This window comes from Canis lupus, chromosome 38 (assembly GCF_011100685.1).
Source record: "Canis lupus familiaris isolate Mischka breed German Shepherd chromosome 38, alternate assembly UU_Cfam_GSD_1.0, whole genome shotgun sequence".
In the NCBI taxonomy this organism is placed as follows: domain Eukaryota; kingdom Metazoa; phylum Chordata; class Mammalia; order Carnivora; family Canidae; genus Canis; species Canis lupus.
Genome location: NC_049259.1, coordinates 14,178,619 through 14,202,755, shown reverse-complemented (window position 1 = coordinate 14,202,755; position 24,137 = coordinate 14,178,619). Strand labels below are relative to the sequence as shown.

The 24,137-nt window shown below is 41.8% G+C and overlaps 1 protein-coding gene across 3 annotated transcripts in view; it reads right to left on the bottom strand.

Moving 5' to 3' along the window:
• Window positions 1–24,137, bottom strand: part of TGFB2 (transforming growth factor beta 2) — an 80,094-nt gene that overhangs the window by 6,259 nt on the left and 49,698 nt on the right. For all 3 annotated transcript variants that reach the window (XM_038586163.1, XM_038586161.1, XM_038586162.1), the window contains 3 exons: window positions 22,065–22,228; window positions 1,426–1,558; window positions 1,193–1,303 (listed from right to left, as the gene is read on the bottom strand). In XM_038586163.1, the coding sequence (XP_038442091.1) occupies window positions 1,193–1,303; window positions 1,426–1,558; window positions 22,065–22,228 (408 nt within the window). The remainder of the gene's footprint in view (window positions 1–1,192; window positions 1,304–1,425; window positions 1,559–22,064; window positions 22,229–24,137) is intronic.

Below are 24,137 nucleotides of genomic sequence, written 5' to 3'. Positions count from 1 at the left end.
GTCAACGCTCAGTTGAGGCTGTGTTCATCCCCCCAACGACTGAAGGCACAGCGGAAGAACATGCCTTGTCCCCCCCACCCCCGCCCCCCCGGTTCACTCTCCTCCTCAGACTACTACACTCAAAGACTTTCCTAATGAACACAGCCCGAGACCTACACTAAATTGCAGTGAATTAGGTTCAAGTGAAAGAGAAGTCATCCTTACCTAATGCTATTTGGGGAAGCTGTGAAGAAAGGGCTTTTTCATTTATTTTATGGCATCCTCAACACTTTCCTGATTCCATCTGAGATTTAGAAACTCGAGCTCTCCAAAGCATGCTCCAGAGACTGCCAGTTTAAGCATTTAATCTCCACACTCTAGAGAATCGTGGCTAGGTTAGAGACTGAAATAAATCTCTAGACCTCCGGGAGAATTTTTCCATGAGCAAGGGCCACTGTAGCCTTCTGCAAGTGGATGGAGGTCCCGGGTGGTGGTAGCTGAGGCAGGGGAAATAAGCTCCTGACGTGGTGGTGTGGGGTCAAGGAGGCACGAGCACACAGCAGACTTCCCTCTTATCTCTCATCATCCAAACCGGTTATCTAATAAGGGAAGTGACTCCAACCCTTGGTATCTCTTCATTCTCCTTGACCTTCGGCTCATCACCAACAGGTAAGCAAGAATAGGGAAAAACTAAAGCCTCTGTATGTCTTTATAGACTATTCTAAAAGTCTGATAAGGAGACCACTGGAAATACTGGGCACCAATTAGAAATGGTGGAGTGTTCTGATACATGTAAGGTGAGGTAAAGAGGCTGTGGTGTGAGGGGAAATATGGTTGTAGGCCTCTTGACATTGCACTTGGGACATTATCAATGGATCTCCTTGAGTGCATGCTATCTTCTTCTATATTAGCATAGCTGGAAACTTGCTTAAATGAAGAATAAAAGGCTTAACTGACTAATAGTTTGGAAAGTTGATGAATCAGTCAGCTAGTACTGCCAAGTCATCACTTGGCATGTAGCAGCATACAGAGGCTTGGTCCAATTCTTTCTGCCTTCATATATCTTTCTCAACCATATATTTAGCCAAACAATGAAAACTCCTCAGGCCTCACCAAACAATCCCATTCTCACATGCAAATGGACTTCATCCCCCATGAGATTATCAATACAGGCCCTTCCCTCCCCGACCTCGTAAGACCAAGTTTCAGTTACCTGCAAATCTTGCTTCTAGCTCTTCACTTTTATTGGGAATGATGTAATTATTAGATGGTACAAAGGTGCAGCAGGGACAGTGTAAACTTATTTTAAATCCCAGGTTTCTGTCTGGAAAACAGTAAGTCAAGGAGGTCATTTGGATGTGTGACAATACCCTTAAATCTGCAATCAACTTACAATAACGCGGGGTCACTGAGCATCTAGGGACGAGGACAGAGGGCGGCTGTAACCTTTATGGTGGAGCCATTCATGGACGGCGTCGGTCACGTCAAAGGAAAGCCATTCGCCTTCTGCTCTCGTCTTGACGACTTTGCTGTCAATGTAGCGCTGGGTTGGAGACGTTAAATCTTTGGATTTGAGAATCTGGGGAAGGAAGGAGAAAGGGAACAAGCTCACTTGGCATCCGGTCAGGATGACTAACCCAAAACCATTAACAGTATTCCAATTCATTATCTAAACCTAGCTCCACTCTGGTATACCCATGTTATTGTCATCTAACAGCATGGCTGTGTGCATAAAAGCATAACACCAGGCCATCTGCCATGAAAAATAGAGCTACTAAGTCAGCTGTGTGTTATGATAAAGGTGACAGGAACCATAAAGCCAAGTGTCTAAGAGAAAGTGACAGTAATTATTTTACTTTGCTGACATAAGCTTTGTAAGATTTCAGCCATAAATTCTATGCTATTAAGTTAATGGTTTTGTTGTTCTGCTTCTCCACTTTTTCAAATCTGGAGAGCTGGGAGCTGGGGAGGGACAGGAGGAGTAGGCCAGTTCAGAGGACCCATTCTCACCCTCTGAAGGCCCTGGGTTATAAATCTCCTTCTAATAAAGAGAAAAAGGTCCTAACCCGGGTTCCTAAATCCACCAACATTAATACATGTGGCACGCCTCAGCTTTTGAGGTAAGTCTCTAGCTGAGATTTTTACTCTCAATGTGACTTGTTATGATTTATGAAGATATTCCATATCCCACAGACGAAGAATGAATTTGGGCAGGAGCAGTCTGGCACAGTGTGTAGTGAGAGTCTGAAAGCAAATCAGCCTGAACACTGAGACTTTAGAAGGATTCATTTATTTCAAATATATAAAGACCAACTGTAGTATGTTCTTGGGTTTCTATAGGAAGTGCATGCTTTAGGTAGTTTTTAAAAATTCTGAGTGTCTTTAAATGATACTGTTTTATGAACCGGTCAAGCCAAGATCTCAAGTCTCCTGAGCTCTATCGAATCCCTACCAAACCCGTATCTTGCCTTCCCTCCGTACTGAGGGGCTTGTACTGCTCTTCCTGATGTCGAGTCTAACTATTCCGTTCTCATGTCATACATATGGGTTGGTCTCTCCAACAAGTTCGGAAGCTTCCCTGGGGCAGTGATCTTGTCTTCGATTTGATGCCATTCCCAAGCATGGCACTCACTTTAATCAGTGTCTATGAAATGACTATCTGAATATCTTGAAGATTTATGTGCTCTCCTTTAAACCTCGCAAAACAAAAATGCACAGCTTTCCTGCTGATTTTAAAATGCACTTTTCTTCCATGTGTGTACATGATTTGTTTCAGGTAATTTAGCAACAAATGCTTCCTAAAACATCTGGCATCATGGTCGGCTTTTTTCTGGATTATGTCAGTTTAGAAAGAGATTCCTCCAGTGGACCTTTGGGGGGCTCTCAGCGAATTTTAGACAAAACCTACTCTATAGTCTTACCCTCGAGGTTTAACAAACTCCACTAACTGGAGACAATCTAGAGGCAATCATGATTCCACCACAGGCAAGAGATGTTCTTTGTGAATTAAGGGAAGCAAGTAAACATGGCCCGAGGGCTGGGCATGCTGGGCTCTGGGTTTGGCACACATTATTTCATTTAATTTAATCCTCAAAACATTCCTATAAAGTAGATTAAGGAAACTGAGACTCAGGGAGGTTCAGTAACTCACGCAGTGCCTCATGGTGAACACGTATGGAGAGAGGATTCAAAGCAATCCTCTAATTTTCCCACTTCAGTGCTGGATTTTGAAGGCCAGAGAGTTACAGGAGTCAGATTTGAATCATAATTCATCCCTACCTTCTTCCAGATGACAAAAAACATTCAGTGACAGAAGCAAAGGTTTTTTAATAAGATAAAAATAAATGTTGGTACCAGATGGAAATAGAACAAGTCGATTAAACATAGTTAATGCTGACATAAACCTATAACTTTATTTTTTAAATTTTTTTGAGATGTTATTTATTTATTCATGAGAGACACAGAGAGAGAGGCAGAGACAGAGGCAGAGGGAGAAGCAGGCTCCGTGCAAAGAGCCCAATGTGGGACTCAATCCCAGGATTCCTGGATCATGCCCTGGGCTGAAGGCAGATGCTCAACCACTGAGCCACCCAGGCATCCCATAAACCTATAACTTTTAAGACACAGCTTAACAGCAGTCCAAACCTCTGTAAATCAAACCTTTCCTTGAAAACACTTCCAGTTGGGCAAATAAGATACCACGGATCCAATTCATAATAATGGGTATAATTAACCTAACCTAGGATAACCATGATAATACAATATGTGAGACGTTTTCAGGCATTTCCATCTGCTTTACTGCTTAAAAATTAGTAGCAAATCCAGAACTCATTTTTTTAATTTTAAATTTCCTCCCCTCGGTGGACCTCCTATAATGATGCATTATTTCATGATGCTTTTATATTGGCTTCACTCCTAACCAGTACAGTGTATGTCTTATTCATCTTTATATCCTTAACACTTAGACACAACATCTAGAACAAAACATTGCTTTCATTGTTGTATTAATACATATTTTGTACATATATAAATTGATACATAACACATCTTATCTAAGACATCTATCTCTGATACAAATCCCTGAAGACACAGAATTTTTTTTAAATGACATATTGACCAAATGGGCAGAAAACACACATACCAACAAATCTATGGACATTCTTCAGAACAAATGGGTAAATCTAGATGGTCTTGCTTTAAAAGCAGATTGAAAGGGAGCAAAAAGATTCTGAAAGTTTCTCTCTTAAATCTCATTTTCTAATAAGTGCTTCTTTGGTCCCAAAACACCAGTAGGTTCTGACAGTGGACAACTTCACATTCTCACATGACTGATAGGTCCTCTGTGTCTTTTCGCAAGTTCAAGAACAAGCCAATTGAAACCACCCAAGAATGACAGCCAGTTCTAGCTGAACAATTCTGAAACAGTGTGGTGGCTTTGGTCTTGTGGGTTTGCTGCCTCAGACTTTATGGCCAAGGACTTCTTAAACTCACTTGTTGCAATTGAACTCCTTTCTTACCAAGTCCTTAGTGGAAACAGGAAACAGCTGCCTTCCATCACTCATAGACTATCCCTCATACGCTTGGAGACTATTATTAAGTCCCCCTCAGCATGCCTGCTCTCTCTCTCTAAGCTAAATAAACCCTGTTCCGTTAGCCCATATTTAGAGGGGCAATTTCCCAAACCTTTAATCACTTGGGTCACTAACTAGGATGAATGATGCTATATTAAAGTACTCCTCCTACAGCTTCGTGGTGGTGTTTCAGAACTGGCTAGAAAGCCTTCTAATCATATCTCAGAGTCTGAAATCTTAACTTGAAAGGTATCTTCTTTTTAAGAATAGGCACAACCTCCCTATTCCCAGTTTATCTTCCATTCATTATCCACACAAAATTAAACTGGAAGGGAAGAAAATCAACCCACTGCTATTATTGATTAGGACTTTCCCGAAGTCAAGAGTTTACACAAAAATGATTAGATCAGTCAACTTCCCACTCCATTTCAGCCTTTGCCGTCATCTTTCTTCAGTCTCCCAACGAGTGTATTGGATGGGAACAGTTTTGAGTATCCAGCTGTTATATTTTTTCTAGAGCCAAAGTCACCACTAAATTCCTCTATACATTGTATCATGACAAAGATAGTTTAGTTGAACACTGGAAGCTCTCATACCTGGGTTTCATTTAACAGCCAGATTAACCATGATTCCCCATTTGTTCTGTAATATATATTGGCTTATGCTGGGGTTCATTGCTGGAAAGCAACTCTCTAGTATGTTCTGAGAACTTCTGGTCTTACCAGTTGAATTGTATGCTTAGCAAGTATCCATTGTATATGTTTCTAAACCTGTGTATGATAGTTGGACTTGATATCCAGGGGAATCAAATAATCTAGAAATGATGAAATGCAGGCCCAAAAGTAAAGAGAACTGTTGCTTCTGTGAAAATCAAGTTGAATGCTTTGGAAAGTCTTCAATACAGACAAGCTGCTTAAAAAAAAACATTTTTTTTAAAACAGTTTGGTACTTCCTCAAAAAGGTATACATAGAATTACCATTTGATTCAGCGATTCCATTCCTAGGTATATAACCAAAGGAACTGAAAGCAGGGACTCAAGAGATATTTGTGCCCCAATGTTCATAGCAACATTACAATAGCTGAAAAGTAAAAACACCTTAAGTGTTCATCAGTATATATATAAACACTATAAATAAAATGTACTATATACCCACAACAGACTATTATTTGGCCATAAAAACGAATGAAATTCTGACACATATAACAACATGGATGAATCCTGAAGATATTATGCTAAGTGAAATAAGCCAGACACAAAGGGACAAACATTACAGGATTTCACTTCCATGAGGCACCTAGAGTAGGCAAATTCATAGAGGGAGAAAGTAGAATAGAAGTTACCAGGGGTGGGAGGTAGGGAAAATGGCAAGTTACTATTTAATGGGTGCAGAATTTCTGTTTGGGGTGATGGGAAATTTCTGGAAATAATGAGTGCTAGTGGTTGTATGACATTGTGAATGTCCTTAACACCACTGAATCCAATGCTTTAAAAAGGGTTAACGGGCTACACTTACATATATTTTGCCACAACGAAATCTTTTCCTAATTTTAGATGTTAGAGAAACAGCTATAGAAGAAATAACAAAAGGAATAATATGATAGAAACCTAGAAGGATCCTGGGGTGCCTGGCTGGCTCAGTTGGTTAAGCGTACAACTCTTGATTTCAGCTCAGGTCATGATCTCAGGATCCGGAGATCGAGCCCCATGTCAGGCTCTATGCTCAGCGTGGAGTCTGCATGGGAGTCTCTCCCTCTCCCTTTCTCTCCCTCTTCCTATGCTCTTCCCTCCACTTGCTAAATAAATAAATAATAAATAAATAAATAAATAAAATGTCAAAACAAACAAAAAACAACCTTAGAAAGATCCTGCACACAGGTTGCTCAATAATTTGTCCTGAAACTTCTTTGTTCTTCAAAGAAATGAAAAACTAGAAATTGTAGATGGTGCATAATGGATATGTTTCATGCCAAAAATACAGCATGGATTGGCAATAGGCAGAGCCACAGTCAAAGAAAAATCCTTGGCCTTTTATAAAACACTCAGCATGTAAATTGTGTATGTGTTTGTGCGCATGTGTGTGTGTCTTTGTGTATATAAACGCATATTTATACACATATATGTTTTAAGTTAAAATACTTATTTCCCTCTCTCACTCATTCACTCCTGTTTCTATAATCCTCTGCTTTGACTTTTTTCTTTAAATAACAGACCAACAACTGTTTCTGATTGAATTAGAAAGGAGAGCTTCTAACATACTGAAAATGAAATTTAGCTGCCTCTCGCTTAGCTACCACCCACAGCGGTATGAATGTTACCTTCATTACATTATTGATATACACACATTATCTATAATACGTGCAAAATACCCACATACCGCCTTTGGCAAGGCTCTAAACTCTTCACTGAATTACAAAACTCCCTACACAAAAGGATCCATTCATCTCTCTGCCACTGGAAAGCAGCCAATCAGGAGTGGATCTAGGCAAAAGTCACTGATGTTACCCAATAGTTGGGGCCAAAAAAAAAAAAAAAGAAAGAAAGAAAGAAAGAAAGAAAGAAAGAAAGAAAGAAAGAAAGAAAGAAAGAAAGAAAGAAAGAAAGAAAGAAACAGAAAACTAGATGCAAAATTATAGCCAGAGGAAATCTTAGTCTTGAAGGAATAATGTTGTAAATCAACTCAGGATTTGCCTTAGACACCGAGGGTGATACCGATTCCTCTCCTATGAGCACTGCAAAGAGGTATAAGGAAGTATTAGGAATTCTATTTTACTTGGCATATTCAGGCATCAACGGACCTACAGGAAAACCAGGGGGCCATTTCAACCAGATTTCTATTGCAAAGGTAAATTTAACAATAAAGCTGTAGAGAAAAAAAAAACAAAAAAACAAAACACGACACTGGGTTAACTGGTTGTTGGTTTTAAATGCATTTAATGTTTTTAATGTACTTAACATTTAAATGCATTTAAATGTTTGTGGTTACAGGCACAGAGTGATTAGCAAATGCCGAATTAAGCATTTACTCTGCTGGCCCTGAGCACTCTCTTCTCAGAGGTGCCTGACCCCATATTCCTTAACTTCACTCTCAGGAAGCATCAGTGTTAGAGAGGCTCTAGAAGGCCATCTGCTCCAACCCATGCAGTTCATTCATTCAGATCTGTGTCTCCATCTGAAGACTTCTCTAGACAGTGGACTCACTACTTCTTGAGAAAGGCCCTCTCACTTCTGAATAATTTGTATGTTGTAATCCTTCTTTACCTTGGACTTAAAATCTCCATCAGTCTTACTCAACAGTCATATCACGGCTTCATATTCATACTATCATTTCTGTTTTTTCAAATATTTGCACATTTTCATGTGTTTTGGTCTTCGCAAAAACCCTGTAGGGTAGACATCAAGGCCCTCATCACCTACAGTCTGTAGCCAAAGGGAAAGAAGCCTGAAATACTTACCTGGGTGACCACAGCGCTGTAGGAAAGTCTGGACTAACCTCTTGCCCTCTTCATTCCGGTGGAGAGGGCTTCCCCCATAAAGTGTTTTGTTCTCTGGCACTAGAGAGAAAATTCTCTTTCTTTTTTCTATGTCAGGCCCCAATCATAGGAGGCAACTTCTCTTAACTGCTTCCTTCAGGACAAGGTCTGAAGTGCTTCACCACCCTTGTCAAGCCCCTTTCCGATGTTTCTCTTACAATGATGTCCTCACCACATTCAGATGCTGCCTCACAGAATGTGGAGAGTATTCCAGAATGTGCCACATGTGGAAACAAGGAGCTATGGCTTCCCTTGTTCTGGTCACTATTTTTAATGCAAACTATTTACTTTTTGGCAGCAGCCACATCACACCACTGAGTCATAGTAAACTTTTTATAAAATAAAACCTTTGTCCTGACAGAAACTGTGAAGTCAGATTTTCCATCCCAAATCCTTTCTGGAATGACATGGACTGAAGAGAAAGAGACGAAGGGAGGCAAAGAGGGAAGGGAAGGTTGGTTTATCTAGCCGTGTGGTTCTCTAACTGCAGTGTGCGTCAGAAACATCTGGAGGGCTTATTAAATACAACACAGATTGCTGAGCCCCAGCCCCCCAGCCTTTCTGGTCTAATAGGGATGAGATTGGGGCCCAAGAATTTACATATCTAACAGATTCCTAGGTGATGCACAAGCTGCTGATCGACTCTGAGAACCAACTCTCTCGTCTATATGCAATTTATTTTTGAACCCAAATGCAAATTACACATTATCTCTGTTAATTTTGAACTTCTTATTTGACCCTGACCTTGGGTTTTTAGCCTTTTGGGATCTCTCCGAATCATGTTTGCTGCTCAACATATATGCTATCCTTCTCAGCCAGATTGTACCAGCAACTGTGCCCTGTGCCAGGGTGTTGATAACTGTTAAATCACCCAGGGTCCAAACCGTAACCTGTTGCTGGATCCTTGGGTCCTTCTTTCCTTGTTGGCCCTGTTCCTTTCATCAGCACTCTGTGCTCTGTGATTATGTTGTATACAGCAGAAAAAAGTAGAACTTGACTAGTGTGAGGCATGAGGCCCGGTTGAGGCTAGGAGTCTCACCCATCTTCACCAACTGACAGTACAAGTCACTCAGGTTTCTTTGAAGAACCCCCTAGGGTTTGCCAAGTGCCTTTGGAAACCATTAATGTAGCAAAAAGTTGCATAGGCTCTGAAATCAGGCAAACATAAACTATCACTTACTGGATCTGTGATTTTCCTATTTATGAAATGCATTAATAAAACCCACTTTCTATGTTAAGAGAATAAAATAATGCACATGTAGGGAAAAGCATTTATCACGTGGCTGCTATTCAATAAACATGAGTTATTATCATAATTACGTTCCTTATCTGGTCAAAATCTTCCAGAGGCTTCTACTGTCTAGTGAATAAACTCCAGATTCCATAGTTTAGTATTTCAGACACAATTTGCCACCAATCTATCATCCTCAACTCACCTCTCATTCCTAGGAAACTAATCTAAATGCTACCCCTGAAACTTATATTCCATGTCCCACCTCTGCTTTCAGACAAGTATCCCTATCAGAATCCCTTCCCCACTCTCACAATTTTTATTTAAAAACAGAAACAAACTTAACAATAACAAAAAGCCTTCCCATCCTTCAGCCCAGCCTTTTCAGTGAAATGGTTGCTTTCACTCTGAAATCAGTTTTCTTGTCCCAGTCCCTCAGCAATACTGTGTTTGTCAAGCATCCGGCCCCTTCCTTGCACACAGTGGCCTCAGGGGTAATCCCCATGTGTGTAGATGTCCATTTCTCCCAAGGGAATAGCAAACTCCTAAAAAATAGAGGAAAACATAGACTTATCTACATCTCCATAATCCCTGTACTCTAGTCAGCTGACACATGGTCACTGATTTAATTTTAGAGATTTGACTCTCTGGGGTTGAAATCTTGCTAATATCAACATTTTCTCTCCTGTGAACAGACAACCAGAGCGCACTCGTGAAGGTGTTTTTTGGCTTATCTACCGGAGGAACTAGGAACTAGTGATTCTCCAGCATAGCACTTGTACTGACTGTGGAGGGGCCTTTTGCCCACATGACAAAAACCAAAACCGAAACCAACCTACGTGTTCTAAAATATTTAGTATGGTCAGCTCTTTGGTTTAGCCATTCATTCATTTGTTGGATAATTCCTGGGCATCTGCTACGTGTCTGACTCCTCATTTATTCATCTGTTCCAATTTATCTCATAGCTCACTTCCTCTGGTTTAGTTCAACGGATACTAAACACTTGTGAGCAAGGCATTGCCCTTCTGTCCAGGACAATAGGATGGCCCCTGTTCCTAAAAGAGTCCACGCTCTAGTAAGAGAACTCAGACTCTCAACAACGATGTAAAGCCCTGTGTTCACAAGGGCACAGTGAGGTCACTGAACTAGGGTTTCACCTGGAGCAAGGAGATAACAATCAACAGGGTGAAAAGGTAACTAGTACCATCTGAAAGGCTGGGGCAAGAGTACTGTGCAGTGTGAGAACACAGTCCAGATCACAGCAATGTGCTGGCTCATTACAAAAGAGAACACATAAATGGCTTCTTCCTTTCTCTGTGGGGCTCCTTTATCTGTCCTAAGCACCACAACCTTGAACTTAGAGTTTTCTCAGAAAGTGTGTTAGACTCCCAGGGGCTGCCTGAGCGAAGCACCACAAACTGGGTGGCTTAAAGGCAGAAATGTACTCTCTCGTCATTCTGGGGGCAAGAAGTCAGAAATCAAGGTGTTGGCTGGGTCATGCTTCCTGGGAAGCCTCCAGAGGGGGATCCTTCCTCGCCTCTCCCAGCATCTGGTGTTTTGCTGGCCATCTCTGGCATGCATTGGTTGGAAGCTACCTAACTGCAGTCTCTGCCTCTGTCTTCACACGGTCATCTTCTTATAAGGACACAGATCATACAGGATTAGGGGTCTTCCTTCTGATTTTATCTACAATAAATGACTCTATTTCCAGAAAAGGTCATATCCTGAGGTACTGGGGAATAGGACCTTAACATATCTTTTCTCGAGAGAACACAATTCAAACTATAACAATAGGTATTCATAGGTTACAGTGGGCTGAGTATGTTCTAAATGTCCTGACCATGAAGTCCTTCCAAGCAAAGAACGTTCTGGCTCTTTCTTATTCTTTCACAAAGTCTTTTCCACTGAATCTGCACAGTTCCTTCCTGGTAAATGCTTGTTGACTTACAGACATCATTAGAAAGACTCACACAATCAAGTGACAAATAAGCTTGAACGATCCATCTTTTATAGTGATCGACAAAAACTCTTTCTTGGAATTTTATGCACACACATCATAGAGATTATGTATGCGTGTGTGTGTGTGTGTGTTGTATGTATATGTGCACGCATATATATATCATATATATGTATATCTCAAGGAGGATGGAAAAAATGATCAGTGTAAACAACCCTCTACTGTATTTTACCCTTTCTGTTTAATATATTTCACTGTGGAAAGAAAATAAGAGAGAAAAAGCAAGAAAGGAATTTTCAGGTATCAGAAAGTAGGGGGCTTTACGGAGAATGAGAAGTAGGTGAAATGGCTTTTCTTCCCTCTGAGGCGTAAATGTACCCCTCTGTTCCTGCTGAATGCAGCCTCCGTGAACAACACTGGGTCACTTTAGGGGTGCTTAACAAACCAGCACACTGCCTGATTATCCTTCAGAAGTGGCTTAACAGACCCAATACTTATCTTGCTTCTCCCATCGCCCTGGCTTGTAATTGCCCTGGCTCCTTTGAAATCGCATCCCTCTAAGAGGCCACAGTAATGTATATCTCACGAGAGCTTCGAGAGGGCCTGCATAGTAGACTCCCATGGAGTACATATCAGCTTCAAAAGAAAGACACCCATAAAAATACAGTCTCTCTGGAGCTCAGATATCTACCTTATTATGTCACTATATTAAGACTTTCTCTTTAGAGTACAGAGTTCCTGTATTACACATATCCGTGTGCAATTATGATAAAGAATGGCATATATAGATCTTTAATGACCTTTATGGAAATGTCACCAGATATGTCTTCAAGCTAAGCGCGCGCACACACACACACACACAGAGGAAAGCCTTTCCTCTGTGATGAAAACACCTTATAATTCTCTATTGTTTCCTTCCATTTTTTTTTTTCATTCTCTACAGATGGGCCTTTATGCTGACTGCACATACGCATAAACCAGTAAATGCATTTCCACAGGTTTGAGGGATGAAGGAGTCCTTTGTGTGAACAACAAGTCTCTCAGATGTCACAGCTCAATAGCATTCATAAGACCATCACAGATAAATCACAGAGCAGAGAAAAAGAGTCAACTGCACAAAAGTCGCATCAGTACAGGCAAGAGGGAGATGTGTGTAGTACGACATTTGATGACAGCATTTGAAGGGAAACTAAGTCAAGACCTCAAGTTACGTCAGTCGTTGAGGCTGGACCACACAGCCGAGTATGATGGATTTTGGTAATTCCACTTGTTTCCTGCTATGGGAGGAAGGAGCCTCCCCAATAAGACTATAAGCCCTCTGGGGCCGGATCTTCTGATTTTCTTAATTGATCTTCCTTTCCAAGTCTACTCTGACTCGACACCAACACATACATACTTGAAAACCACACTTCCAACACCCTTTCCTACTTCCTGGCTACCAGTAACACATATGGCCCACATTACAATTTAAGTCCCTTCTTATATTCAGCTGAGAACTTGAATTTAGGGGGTGAGATTATAAAGCAATGAGTCAAAAAATAAAGTAATGAGCCTGGGTTTTCTGCAAACAGAGAGAGTTTACGGGTTACCTAAGAATATCAGTTTCATGAATCTCTTACGTAATTTTTTTTTCTTTTTTCTTTTTTTTTTTTTACTTACATCGTTATTATCCACTGAACCAGCACTAGTTTTGAATAAGTAACAAAAAAATGGGCAGATATATGTTTCTTTCTTTATCAATAGTTAGACATCATTAAAACTGATGTAGCAAAATTTCCAAACCCAAATAAATGAAGAGATTTCTCAAAAGAGTACCCCCGTGAATTACACACTTATTTCACAACATTTCCTTGTACTTGAATCTGATTTTGAAATGTTTCTTAAATTCACTGGAAAACATTTGTTGAACACTCACTACGCACCAGGCACCATTCCAGGAATTTGTCCCTAAGCGGTAGAGGTGAGACTATAAACCAGATAGAGGTGGAATGGAAGATCAAGTAGGCAAAATGATCGAGGGTGTGGAGGGGAAGTGTGCAGTGGAGAGTGGGGGTAGGAAATTTGGGAAGAGGGGCTCTGAGATGTTAGGGTGACCACGAAGGCCTCTCTAAGCGGGTGACATCCGAGGAAGCACGTAGGGGCATGAAGAGAGCAGGAAGGAGAACGTGGGAGGAGGGCACAGTAGCCACAGGCTTTAGGAGGAAGCGGATGCAGGTGTTTGAGGTGTAGCAAGGAGGCCAGTATGGGGGAGGCACCTGAGTGAGTGAAGTCAGGCTGGGGCGCTGGAGGGCTAGCGAGAAACAGGTCCAGACACAGTAAGGACTTTGGCTCCTAGGCGAAGTGAGGTGAGAAGCCATCCCAGGACTTTGAACAGGGGCATTTAGATCTGCCCAATATCTTAGCAGGACTCACTCTCACACACACTCTAAGGGGCCCAGGGGGCAACAGCCAGACCAGCCAGGAGGCCACCGCAAAAGCAAGAGGCAAAAACCACTGGGACGAGGGTAGTAGCAGTAGAGATGAGAAGCAGCTGGACTTCATATCTATCTTTTAAAAGCAGCTATCATGTAGGAAAATTAATTACTTTTCAATTTCCTCTTCACTAGAACTCTGGCAGTTTTTGAAAATTAACACTACCTTTCAGAAGCTCGGATTTGTTTTCCACTGAAGGATATTCCCAACTATGTATTGGTAGGTTCTGAACATGGTTCTAGAACAGAAGTTCCAAAAAAAAAAAAAAAAAAATTCTGAGCACTGTTGGTATCAAGAAATAAATCTACATCCTCCCTCGGAACAATTTTGGCCTACCTGGTGGAGGTTATAGTAGAGTTAGCGTACGTTAACAGTTTTTTAAAGTGGAGCCTTATTAAAATCAAGCGTATATCACGCTTATTTGTGTGGTGGGGAAGTGGGAAGAGGTAGTGACAGGAGCAGAGGATGAGGTAAAAAGACAGCAGTGGAGCCCTCGTCCGATCAGAGATGCCTGACAAAATCACAGAGTGGTTTTATAATCACAGGCCACCTCTAGGGGAAATATAAACCATGCTCTAGATGATAAGCAAAACCCTGACAATAGTGCACTCCTCGTGCATCCGACAGGCCAGACACTTCACGCGCATCCTCCTCCCAGTGACTCGCTAGACAAGAACCATTATCTCCATTTTATGATGAAAAACTGAGGCTCAGAGACATGAGTGATTTGTAAGGCCAAATAGCTGATAAATAAGGAGAGGTGGAAGATGAAGCCAGCCCTCTGCCCGGCCACCCTGCAAAGATTCTCTTCTTTCCTGCCTGGAGCTGCTCATCGGCAACTGAGTGAGATGGCCAGGAGCAGAATTGAGGTGAAAATAGTATTTCAGGAGGCTCTGAAGTGAACTCCTGGTTCAGCCACTGAAAACCTGACCCTGCAGCAATGGAGGTCGGGGAGGGGGAGGAGAGGGGTTCATTTCTAGGAGATTTTGAGCAGAGCATACATTAAAGAGACTGTTTCTTATAAAAGTTCAAACTCCATGCTTTGGAAATAATAATAATAATAATAATAATAATAATAATAATAATAGTAACCATTGAGTAGAACTACATTGTGCTAGGAGTTTCCATGCATTCTCTCTTTGCTTTACAAAGTCCTGGCCAAGTGGGTGTCTTTACCCACAGTTTACTGACGTGGAAATCGGCTCAGTGACGTGACTTCCTTAGACTCTCCAGGGGGGCAAGACCACAGCTTGAGCTCATCCTGGCCCCACTCCAGAGCCTGCGTTCTTCCTACTAGTGTGGGCAAGTGCTCTAGAGTATGGCCACTGGGGCCAGACTGCCTGGGTTCTAATTCTGCCTCTGCATGGCCTGGGCGTTACTTAATTCTCTGTGCCTCAGTCTCCTGGTTTGTAAGATGCAGCTAAGAAGCCACTTCATAGGGTTATTGTAAGGATTGAATGAATCAATCTACATAAAGCACTTAAAGCGGTCCCTAGCATCCTGTGCATACCGTGTGTTAGTGATAGTTACCGATATCGTTACACAATCGTATCACACAAAAAGAACATGGAATTATTAGTTACTGTTGAAGGACTATCAACATTTCTTTGAATACATTGGGGAAGGACTACTGTTCATACTACTTTTGGGGTCCCGTCTGCCCACAAGGGTAACAGACACTTGGTAACATCATCACTTAATGTAAATGATAACGATCCGACTTCCTTATGAGGCAAGCCTGTCATTTGATCAGTTTGAAAAAAAAACCTGAGATATTAATAGCCTTGTGCAAACAAAGTGTTTATTATATATACCTCATGGCTTTTTTTTTTTTTTTTTTTTTTTAAGGGGGTTACTATACGGTGTGTCTCCAATGTGGCGCCGGAGTCAGGATCAGCATTAAGGGGACTGTATGCTGTAAAATTCTGTACAACAGGAGCCCAGTATAATTTTTTTTTTCGGCACCACTTTTTGCAAGTCTAATTTAACAGACAGTTTTTTTGGCTGACCCCTTTTTATTTTACACACCCTTGGGCAACATGAGAAATGAAAACTGAACTGTGTGTGTGTGTGTGTGTGTGTGCATATGCACATGTGCACATGCATGTATTTGGGGTCCGGAAATGGCGGCAGTTTTTATTAACCCCATTTGTGTTGTGTTCTCTACGATGACGGGAACTTCACCCTTCATTTTGCAGCATTAGAGTCCCTTCAAAAGTAGGCTAGGCCATCAACCTTACAATGTTACAATTTTCACTGTAAAGCCTCGGGGGTGTGCAAAGTTTAAATCTGTTGCAGAGATTTTAGATAGATAGATAGATAGATAGATAGATAGATAGATAGATAATAGATAGATAGATAGATGATAGATAGATAGATAGATAGATAGATAGATAGATAATAGATAGAGAGAAAGATTCCTCTGAAACCCACTTGAGCTTATTTCATCTCAGCACATTTATCTTCTACTGACTAACAAGGACCCATCAGCAGATTATAGTCTCCCAAGCCCTCTGCCACCGACACAAGTGGCCTCATACCAGCACCATGCAAGAAGATAACATTTTCCTCCTGATGCTTTATGATGAATGAACCCATTACATCACATTATCTCCCAATGAGTTATTTTGCATGATTTTATTACTGGTCTGAAACTAATACATTAATCTTAAAAATAATCTGACAACTGACTTTGGCAGATAACTGTCTAGAGGGCTCTTTCTCTTAGAGGAATCAAAGACTTAGAAGCCAAAATCTAAGAGAGGACATGGAAGGAAGGGAACTAGTATATGCGGAGTGCCCACTCCCCATCTGGCAGCTGGAGACATTGTTTCATTTCACCCTTACAATAAACACCAGGCTAATCAGGAATTATTAAGAAAACTTGGTTCACAATGCTCATGCCATTGAACCCTCCACTATGTTGCTTCATAAACGGTGAACAGAGAGCAAAGATATGATCATCAAATCCCAGGATGTTACTACACACATTGAAACACAATACAAGTAGTGTTCCAGCATGATTAAAGAAAATGCTCTATATATTAATTAACCAAACCTGTTCCAATCTCAACCTGATTTACTCAGATATCCCTGCTATAAATATTATTGGGCTCAAAGGAATCTCTTGATTCAGACAGATGGCTCCACCCAAGGAGTCCAACCAAGATGCCAGGCTGCCCAAACCCCTCCAATTCTCACAACTCCCTTTCTGGAAGAAATGAATTCTGAGGCATTTCTCTGGATCCTCCAGCTTTTGCTTTAAAAGTACCTTGGGTGTATCTCTATTAGTAGAAAGACTGTACTTTTGAGACACAGTATCATATAACTGTTTTTGAGGCCATGAAATTTAGGGGTAACTTGTTATTCAGTGAATAGATTGTCAAAACAGTCACAAAGGTACAAGTCTTATTATCCTAGAGGTGGTAAAGTTTGAAATGAGTAGTTAGAATGAAAATAGTGAGTTAGTGAGAGGAAGCTAGAAATATCTGAAAGCTCCACGGTCCTCTGAAGTCAATAGAGCTAACATTAAGTATTGGTTGGAGGTCCCATGGGGCCATGAAGTGATGACGGCCCTTAAATAAGTTAATAATTTCCTGGAGCCTCAATTCTTCACTTGTAAAACTGGGAATTTACCCCAGTTCAAAATGGCAGGTGCCCTTGCTCATATTGGTGATATTTATTTTGAAGACTATCTCTCTTCTATATTTTCTCTGTCTCATAACTCTGGGCATGATTTTAATCATAAATATAGGAGCAAGTTAATCAAAGAAAGATGTGTTTAAATTTCCAAATGAGCTGAGAGCTATTTTAAATATTGCAGGTTCGAAGGCATTTCCAGAGCACCGGAGCTTTATCTGATCATATTCCAATAAAGGCTGTCTTTGACATGAAGCTTGAAAAACATGGTAAGGGTCATTCCCATGTGGAAAAAGTTCAGTTTTTATCCTTTTTTTCCCCTCTTCTTTCTCCTTGTCTATCAAAGGCCTTTATCTCTCTCATATTCCCTCCAATATTGGCGTGTATATTTGAAGTCCTACCATTATCATACCGGTATCTGCTATTTAGAGTCTATCAACATAACAGAAGTCAGAGAGAGGAGGACAGTAAGGCTTTATTTACCACCATTCATCAAAGTTCTGACAGACTATTCTGCAGAGAAAAGAGAGCAGTGAGAACTCAAGTTCCCTTGCCAAGCTAAATGTGACTTCCACGGAAGTTCGGGTGTCCTAATGTTCCAAGGCAAGGAGAATCAACAGATGGCCAGCCCTGGACAAAGACAAATTCTGAACTCACTCACAGAAAAGCTTTCTTAGGCCTTTCCAGCCTGTTCTTCTGGCTCTAGAAAGAGTACTTGTATACATTTTATGGGACAGAATGACCCCAAAACCCTGCCTGAAATGTGTCATTCCCAATGGAGAATGAAGAATGATCATACCCAAAGAAATGAGAGCCTTTTCACACCACATCTGTCAGTTCTCTCTCTCTCTCTCTCTCTTTTTCTCTAGGGAGAAGCAGAATCTATAGAAAGGGACTGTGGGCAGTCCTTATAAAAGCTCCTATAGGGCTTCCGTACTTGGGGGAGTGCCTGCACTCACACATGAACTTGCATGTGCACATACATATGTACACACATTCTCCCCCTGCTTAAAACCAATGCCCTGAGGAACTCTAATAAATTATCCATTCCACCATCTGAACTGCCTGAGAACCCATTCATAGTCATCCTACCGTTCTTCTAGGGAGCGGAATGTCAATTGCATGTCAAGCAATACAGTAATCAGAGGGCATCTAGAAACTTTGGATGCTCTGTTCTGAATAGTGGAGCTTTCCAAGTAGCTAAAGATCTCCCCATTTAAGCACCAAGTCTTTTTTTTTTTTTCCAAAGTAACACTTCAGCAATTTTGGACACATAAAACCCTCTGAAATTTTATTACATGTATTCAGTTTCCTGAATATAATTTAGCCTCACCTTCAGAACGCAAGGTCCTTATCATAAGTAACAATTTCTGTACTGGGGCTAGACCACCAAGTGTCTGCTGAGGCCAAGTGGAAAGTCAGAGAACAAGCCCAAAATGGGACTCCAAATAAAGACACCACAGCAGATGTCGGAAACCAGGTCAGATGCCTGAGCTCTAAGGCCTGGGTTAGCCATAAAGAAGGTAAGATTTAGAAAGGGTGTCCACAGTAAGCATTGCATTCATTCTGTGACCTGATTTTCCCAGCTAGCATCATCGAGGTAAGCGGGCAAAAATCTTGAGTCTAAAGCATCTGCTTCTGCACAGCGTCTAACTCCAGCCCTCCACTTCTAATTCAATGCTTCTAATTTCTTGTGGTCCTAGAGATGATCAACTTGGTCACAAGTGAATAAAGGGCCAAAGGTTGCTTTTCTGGTAACTCAGCTACATGTATGCCTTGCGTCTTCTGGTAGGGTGATCGGGGTCTCTGACTTACTTCCTAGTCATAGCTCAGGAGGGTAGACTGCTGCCCCATTGAGCTCCAGATAGATAAGGGGTCATTTCCTTCCTTACTTTCCTTCTAAAATCATCTCCTTCCAGCTTCCTCCTAGCTCACCCTATTCATACAATACGCTTCCATCTTGGGTTGTACCTTTTCCAACTGGGAACACCAATCTGTGCAGATCTTGCTGCTCATGATGGGACAGGTGGTGCAGCAGTAACCTCTGAGAAGGCACATATCCACTAACAAGTCACTAAGGAAGAAGTCACTGAGGTCTTCTAAATTACCAGCCTCAAGGGACACCTCCCTTCCCAGCATGGAGAGGACCTCTGAGACTAAGGCAAGTGATCAGTAATTCTGCTATCAGAGGCCACCCTCAGAGCACAGGGTCAGGGGCCCACGAATAACAGTGACTTAGCATCTCATGTTCTAGATCTGGCCTTCAATTTCTCAGACAACTGATATGGGGCCAGGGAAACATTCCATGATGCTACTATCCATACACAAAGTCACGTAAAAGCAATTTAATTTGAAAAAAGAAGAAAAAAGAGAACATGTGATCGTGTTTTTGTTTTTATTTTTTTAATGACCTTGAATTATATATCTAGCTACCTTTGATCTAGCTTCTTTTCCAGAGAACACAGTCTTTGCTTTCCCCCCAAATATCAATCCACCCTCTGGCTAGCCTAGTTTCTCTTATTTTTTCTTCTATGCTGGCTTATCCTGAGGCAAAGAGGAAGGAAAAGCACAGCACGTGAGGAGGAGCAAGCACTTGGGAGCCACAGCTGGATCTGTATGGCCACCCTGCCATTCCCTAGTTGTGTGACCCTGGCCCAGCGACTTACTTTGTCTTTGACTCAGCGTCTTTCTCTATGAAAAGGAGGACGAACACAGTAGTTGAAAGAATGCCTTCAATGGGTGAATGGGGTCAAAAGGTACAAACTTCCAGTTATAAGATAGATTAAGTCCTGGGGGTTTCATGTAAGCACAGTGACTGTAGCTAACAATGCGGTATTGTATCTTGGGAAGTTGCTAAGAGAGTACATCTTAGAAGTTCTCACCATGGGGGCAAAAAAAAAAAAAAAAAATGTGTAACTATGTGAAGTGATGCGTGATAACTGAACTCATTGTGGTAACCCTTTTGCAATACATGCGTACATCAAATCATTATATTGTACACCTTAAACTAATATCATGTCACATTGCAATTATATTTCAGTGAATTCTGGAAAAGAAAAGAATGCCTCATCATGCCAGTTTCACAGTATAGCTGTGAGTATTAATGGAGACACTACTTACAACACGCTTCACAAAGCCTCTGGGACCCAGGAAGCTGACCCTGACCCTATCCTAGGTGGTGACAGGAAGCAATGGCTGCCCTCGAGGTGCTCTCAGAACATGCATTGAGATTTGAGGTTCTCCAAGAAGGGGTTCTTGGGGATTCATTCTAATAGGTAAGAACTGTTTTGCACAAACACAGATGTAAACTAGCACCTGAAGACTCTTTTTTAGAACTTTGAAAACTTACTGTTTGCAATCTCATACACAACATTTATTTGCATAGTTAAGTCCCCATTCTCATAAGAAATACGAAGCAAATTCCCATCCAAATTATTGCGGTTTCCAAATGTTTAGAATCCAGAACGACTAGAAGTTTCTGCATACAGATGTCAATGCCTTTCTTTTCCTCAACAAGCCTCCTTTTTGGCATATAAGTCGTACACGCCTCCTCCTCTCACACGGTGGTTCCCTGGTCTATTCTGGACTCTTTCTAGTTTCCCTCCATACACTCTCCTTGGAGGGGCAAGCTTCTCCCAGTCTCCCCTGACCTCCAGTCTCTCCTGAGCACCATCTATTTGAGGCCCTCAACAGGTGCCATCAAGGCTGTGTTTTTTGCACAGGTTGCTCCTCTGCCAAGAATGACCATCCCTCATCCTGTTTTAACAGATACTTCTCAAGGTCCTGCTCAGATGTCTCCATCTGCTCTCTACACACACCATTCCTATGACACCACGACACACTTAAGTTATTCATGCACGGGTCTGCCTCCCTCCCCAGGCTCAGGGCTTTTAGAGCAGTGCTTCAAAATGCTTATGAATCACCCAAAGATTTTGTGAAAAATGTTGATTCTCTTTTACCTCCTATGTGTTCTGACTCAGTGAGTCTGGGATAGGGCTTGAGGTTCTGCATCTCCCATAGCTTCTAGATAATGATGATCTACTGCCCTGTAATCCACTTGGGAAGCTTTGAAGAAGCTTCTGAAATGTTAGTGACTTGGCACTTCAGCATCATCATCATCATCATCATCATCATCATCTTTTAACACAGCTGCCCAGCAAGTGTACTTTAGGGAGATGAAAGAAATGTCAGGGCTGCCCGGAATCATGCAGGGCGGGGACACGCGGGGAATTGGGGCGAGGGGGTGCTGGAGAAAGTGAGTAGAATCAGAAAAAGGAAAGGAGAGAGAATGAGGTTAGCAAAGAGGCAAGAGATAGCAAAGAGAGGAAGAAAAGGGAGTGAAAATAACAGGGAGAGAGAAGACAATCGGAAGGCCTCCGTTGTCTGACTTTCCAGATCAGAGGGTGGACTTTTGGACGCCATCCCTCCCAAGGGTGGGTACTCCAACAACTTATGTCACTGCAGAAATGTGCTCAGACCTTCACCAGTTCCTTCTAAACGTTGTCCTTTCCTGACTAATTAATGAACAAGTGGCCAGTGGCAGGGTAATAACAAATGAGAGCCTCTCTCATGACTGCAAAAGCACAGAATGGTTTGTATCAGCTCAGAATATCTACGATGGGCCGCAAGAATTTTCCCCTAAGACTTCAAACCGTCCACCCCAACAACCCACACAAAAGTTACCTGATACAGTTCGATCCGCTGTTCGGGCACTCTGGCTTTCGGGTTCTGTAAACGAAAGACTCTGAACTCTGCTTTCACCAAGTTGGATGCATTCTTCTCCATCGCCGAGACGTCAAATCGGACAATTCTGAAGTAGGGTCTGTAGAAAGTGGGCGGGATGGCATCTGTAAAGAGTTAGGGCAATCATTGAAAATGATAAAATCCATTGTTCTCTCACAAAGACCATGCAGCATGAGATAGTCTCAAGAAAACATAAGGGAAATATCTACAGAACGATTTAGTTTCCAAGGGCCAATTTAATACCATTAACAATTTAACCAGAGGGGGAAAAAAAAGTAAATAAACATGTGCATTTGGTTACAGGAGTAGCAGATTAATAGAGATTAACAAACCACTTCCAACTCCATCTGAGGGCATGTAGTTAACCCTATCCTTTGAAAGTTGACAGAGCAGTGGAAAATCCTAGACGGTTATGAATTGGAACAAGTTCGTGACAGTTGATGCCTGGAGAGAGCTGTCGGGCTTGCATACACTTTAATCAGATGTGCCAAGAAAATAGCTCCTAATGGCAAGCAGTTTGCCCATGTATTTTTTTTCCTTGAAGTTTTGGCATCTGGATGCTCTACTCTATCCAGGTTCATGCATTGCATCTTTTTTGGCTTCACTATTTTGCTTTTTCACACACATATGACCGAATACACCCTCCAGTTAAGTTAGGGTGAGAAAATTTGAATCGAAGAGAAGAATAAAAACCTATAGCCACATACGGGTTATATCAGGTCCAGTCTTAAAATTCTTCATTCAGGTTAATGTCCATTGGTGGGAGGGAATCCTGGCTAACGCAGAGAAAGAATCAGCCCCAATTCCTTCAGCTCTGAGCCATGTGAAACACAGAGAGGCAGAGAGTACACAGCAATTTCGAGTTCATGGGTTGCTCGAGGTTTGCTGTTGTTTTGCAGTAATTTGCCACCGCCTCTGAATAAGCAACTGAACTACGCCAACAAAACCAAAGCACGTCCTAATTCTAGCCCCACGCTTCATATACAGCACCCGTTCATTGAGCGTGTACACTGGGCAGGCCACTTGTCACAGATGCTTCTACAGTTCTCTTCCAAAATCTTCTGCAAACTTTCTCTCATTATTCTGGAATGCTCCATCCAAATCTGGTAGCTCCAGTACTCTCTACCCTCTTCTCAACTATGTAGCTTCATTACAACATAATCATTCACAGTTGTTTATGGCTTTTTACAAGTGTTTTTATTACTTCTGCATTATGTTTGTTTATTTTGTTTTCCCCCATGAAATTTTAAGAATCTTGAGGGCAGAGACCGTATTTGCCAGGTTTTCCTGCCCCCCACCCCCACATCCCTAGGACAGGGCCCTGCACACACGGAATTCACCAACTATCCGCTGTTTGCATAGTTGGTCATCAATGGGACTCTTGAAAGACTCAGGCATCTGGCTATTGGCAAGACTAGCTTCTTATTAAATAAACGAGCCATCTTGCCGATCTTAAAATAGAAATAAATACCTTTCGTGATTTCTTGGGAAATCCGTGCCCTGACGATTACACTGAAAAAAATGCTAGGAACACACCAACATTCGCTGATCTTAAGAGCTCAGCACTTTTTACCCTCAAAGGGGCTTTCACCCATCCCTCTCCCCGTGTCCTGTGACTCTCAGAAAGCCGCTTAGGGGGAAGCAGTGAATTCCAAGCCAAGCTCTGCTCCATGACTGCTTCACAAGCGACTGTGTGAATGGAAGCTTTGTAGCTCCTGAGCCAGGAGTCTCCGAAACAAACAAACAAACAAAATAAAAACCCCAAAAATCTAAAGCATCCAGGTGTCAGAGAAAAGGAAGTATTCATGCAGACGCAGCGATGGCCCAATGCACTACTACTGTGGATTAGTCGGTGGACAGTTTTTGGGCAAACATTCGTCCAAGTGGCCAGGTTTTTGGAGCCCCCTGGCATTGCAATTCGAAAAAGTCGCTGCTGGGAAGAAATCTGTCTTTCCCTCCTCCGGAACATGCCCACCCCAGGTGATTGGACAAGCTGGTACTGGCCTGACCAGC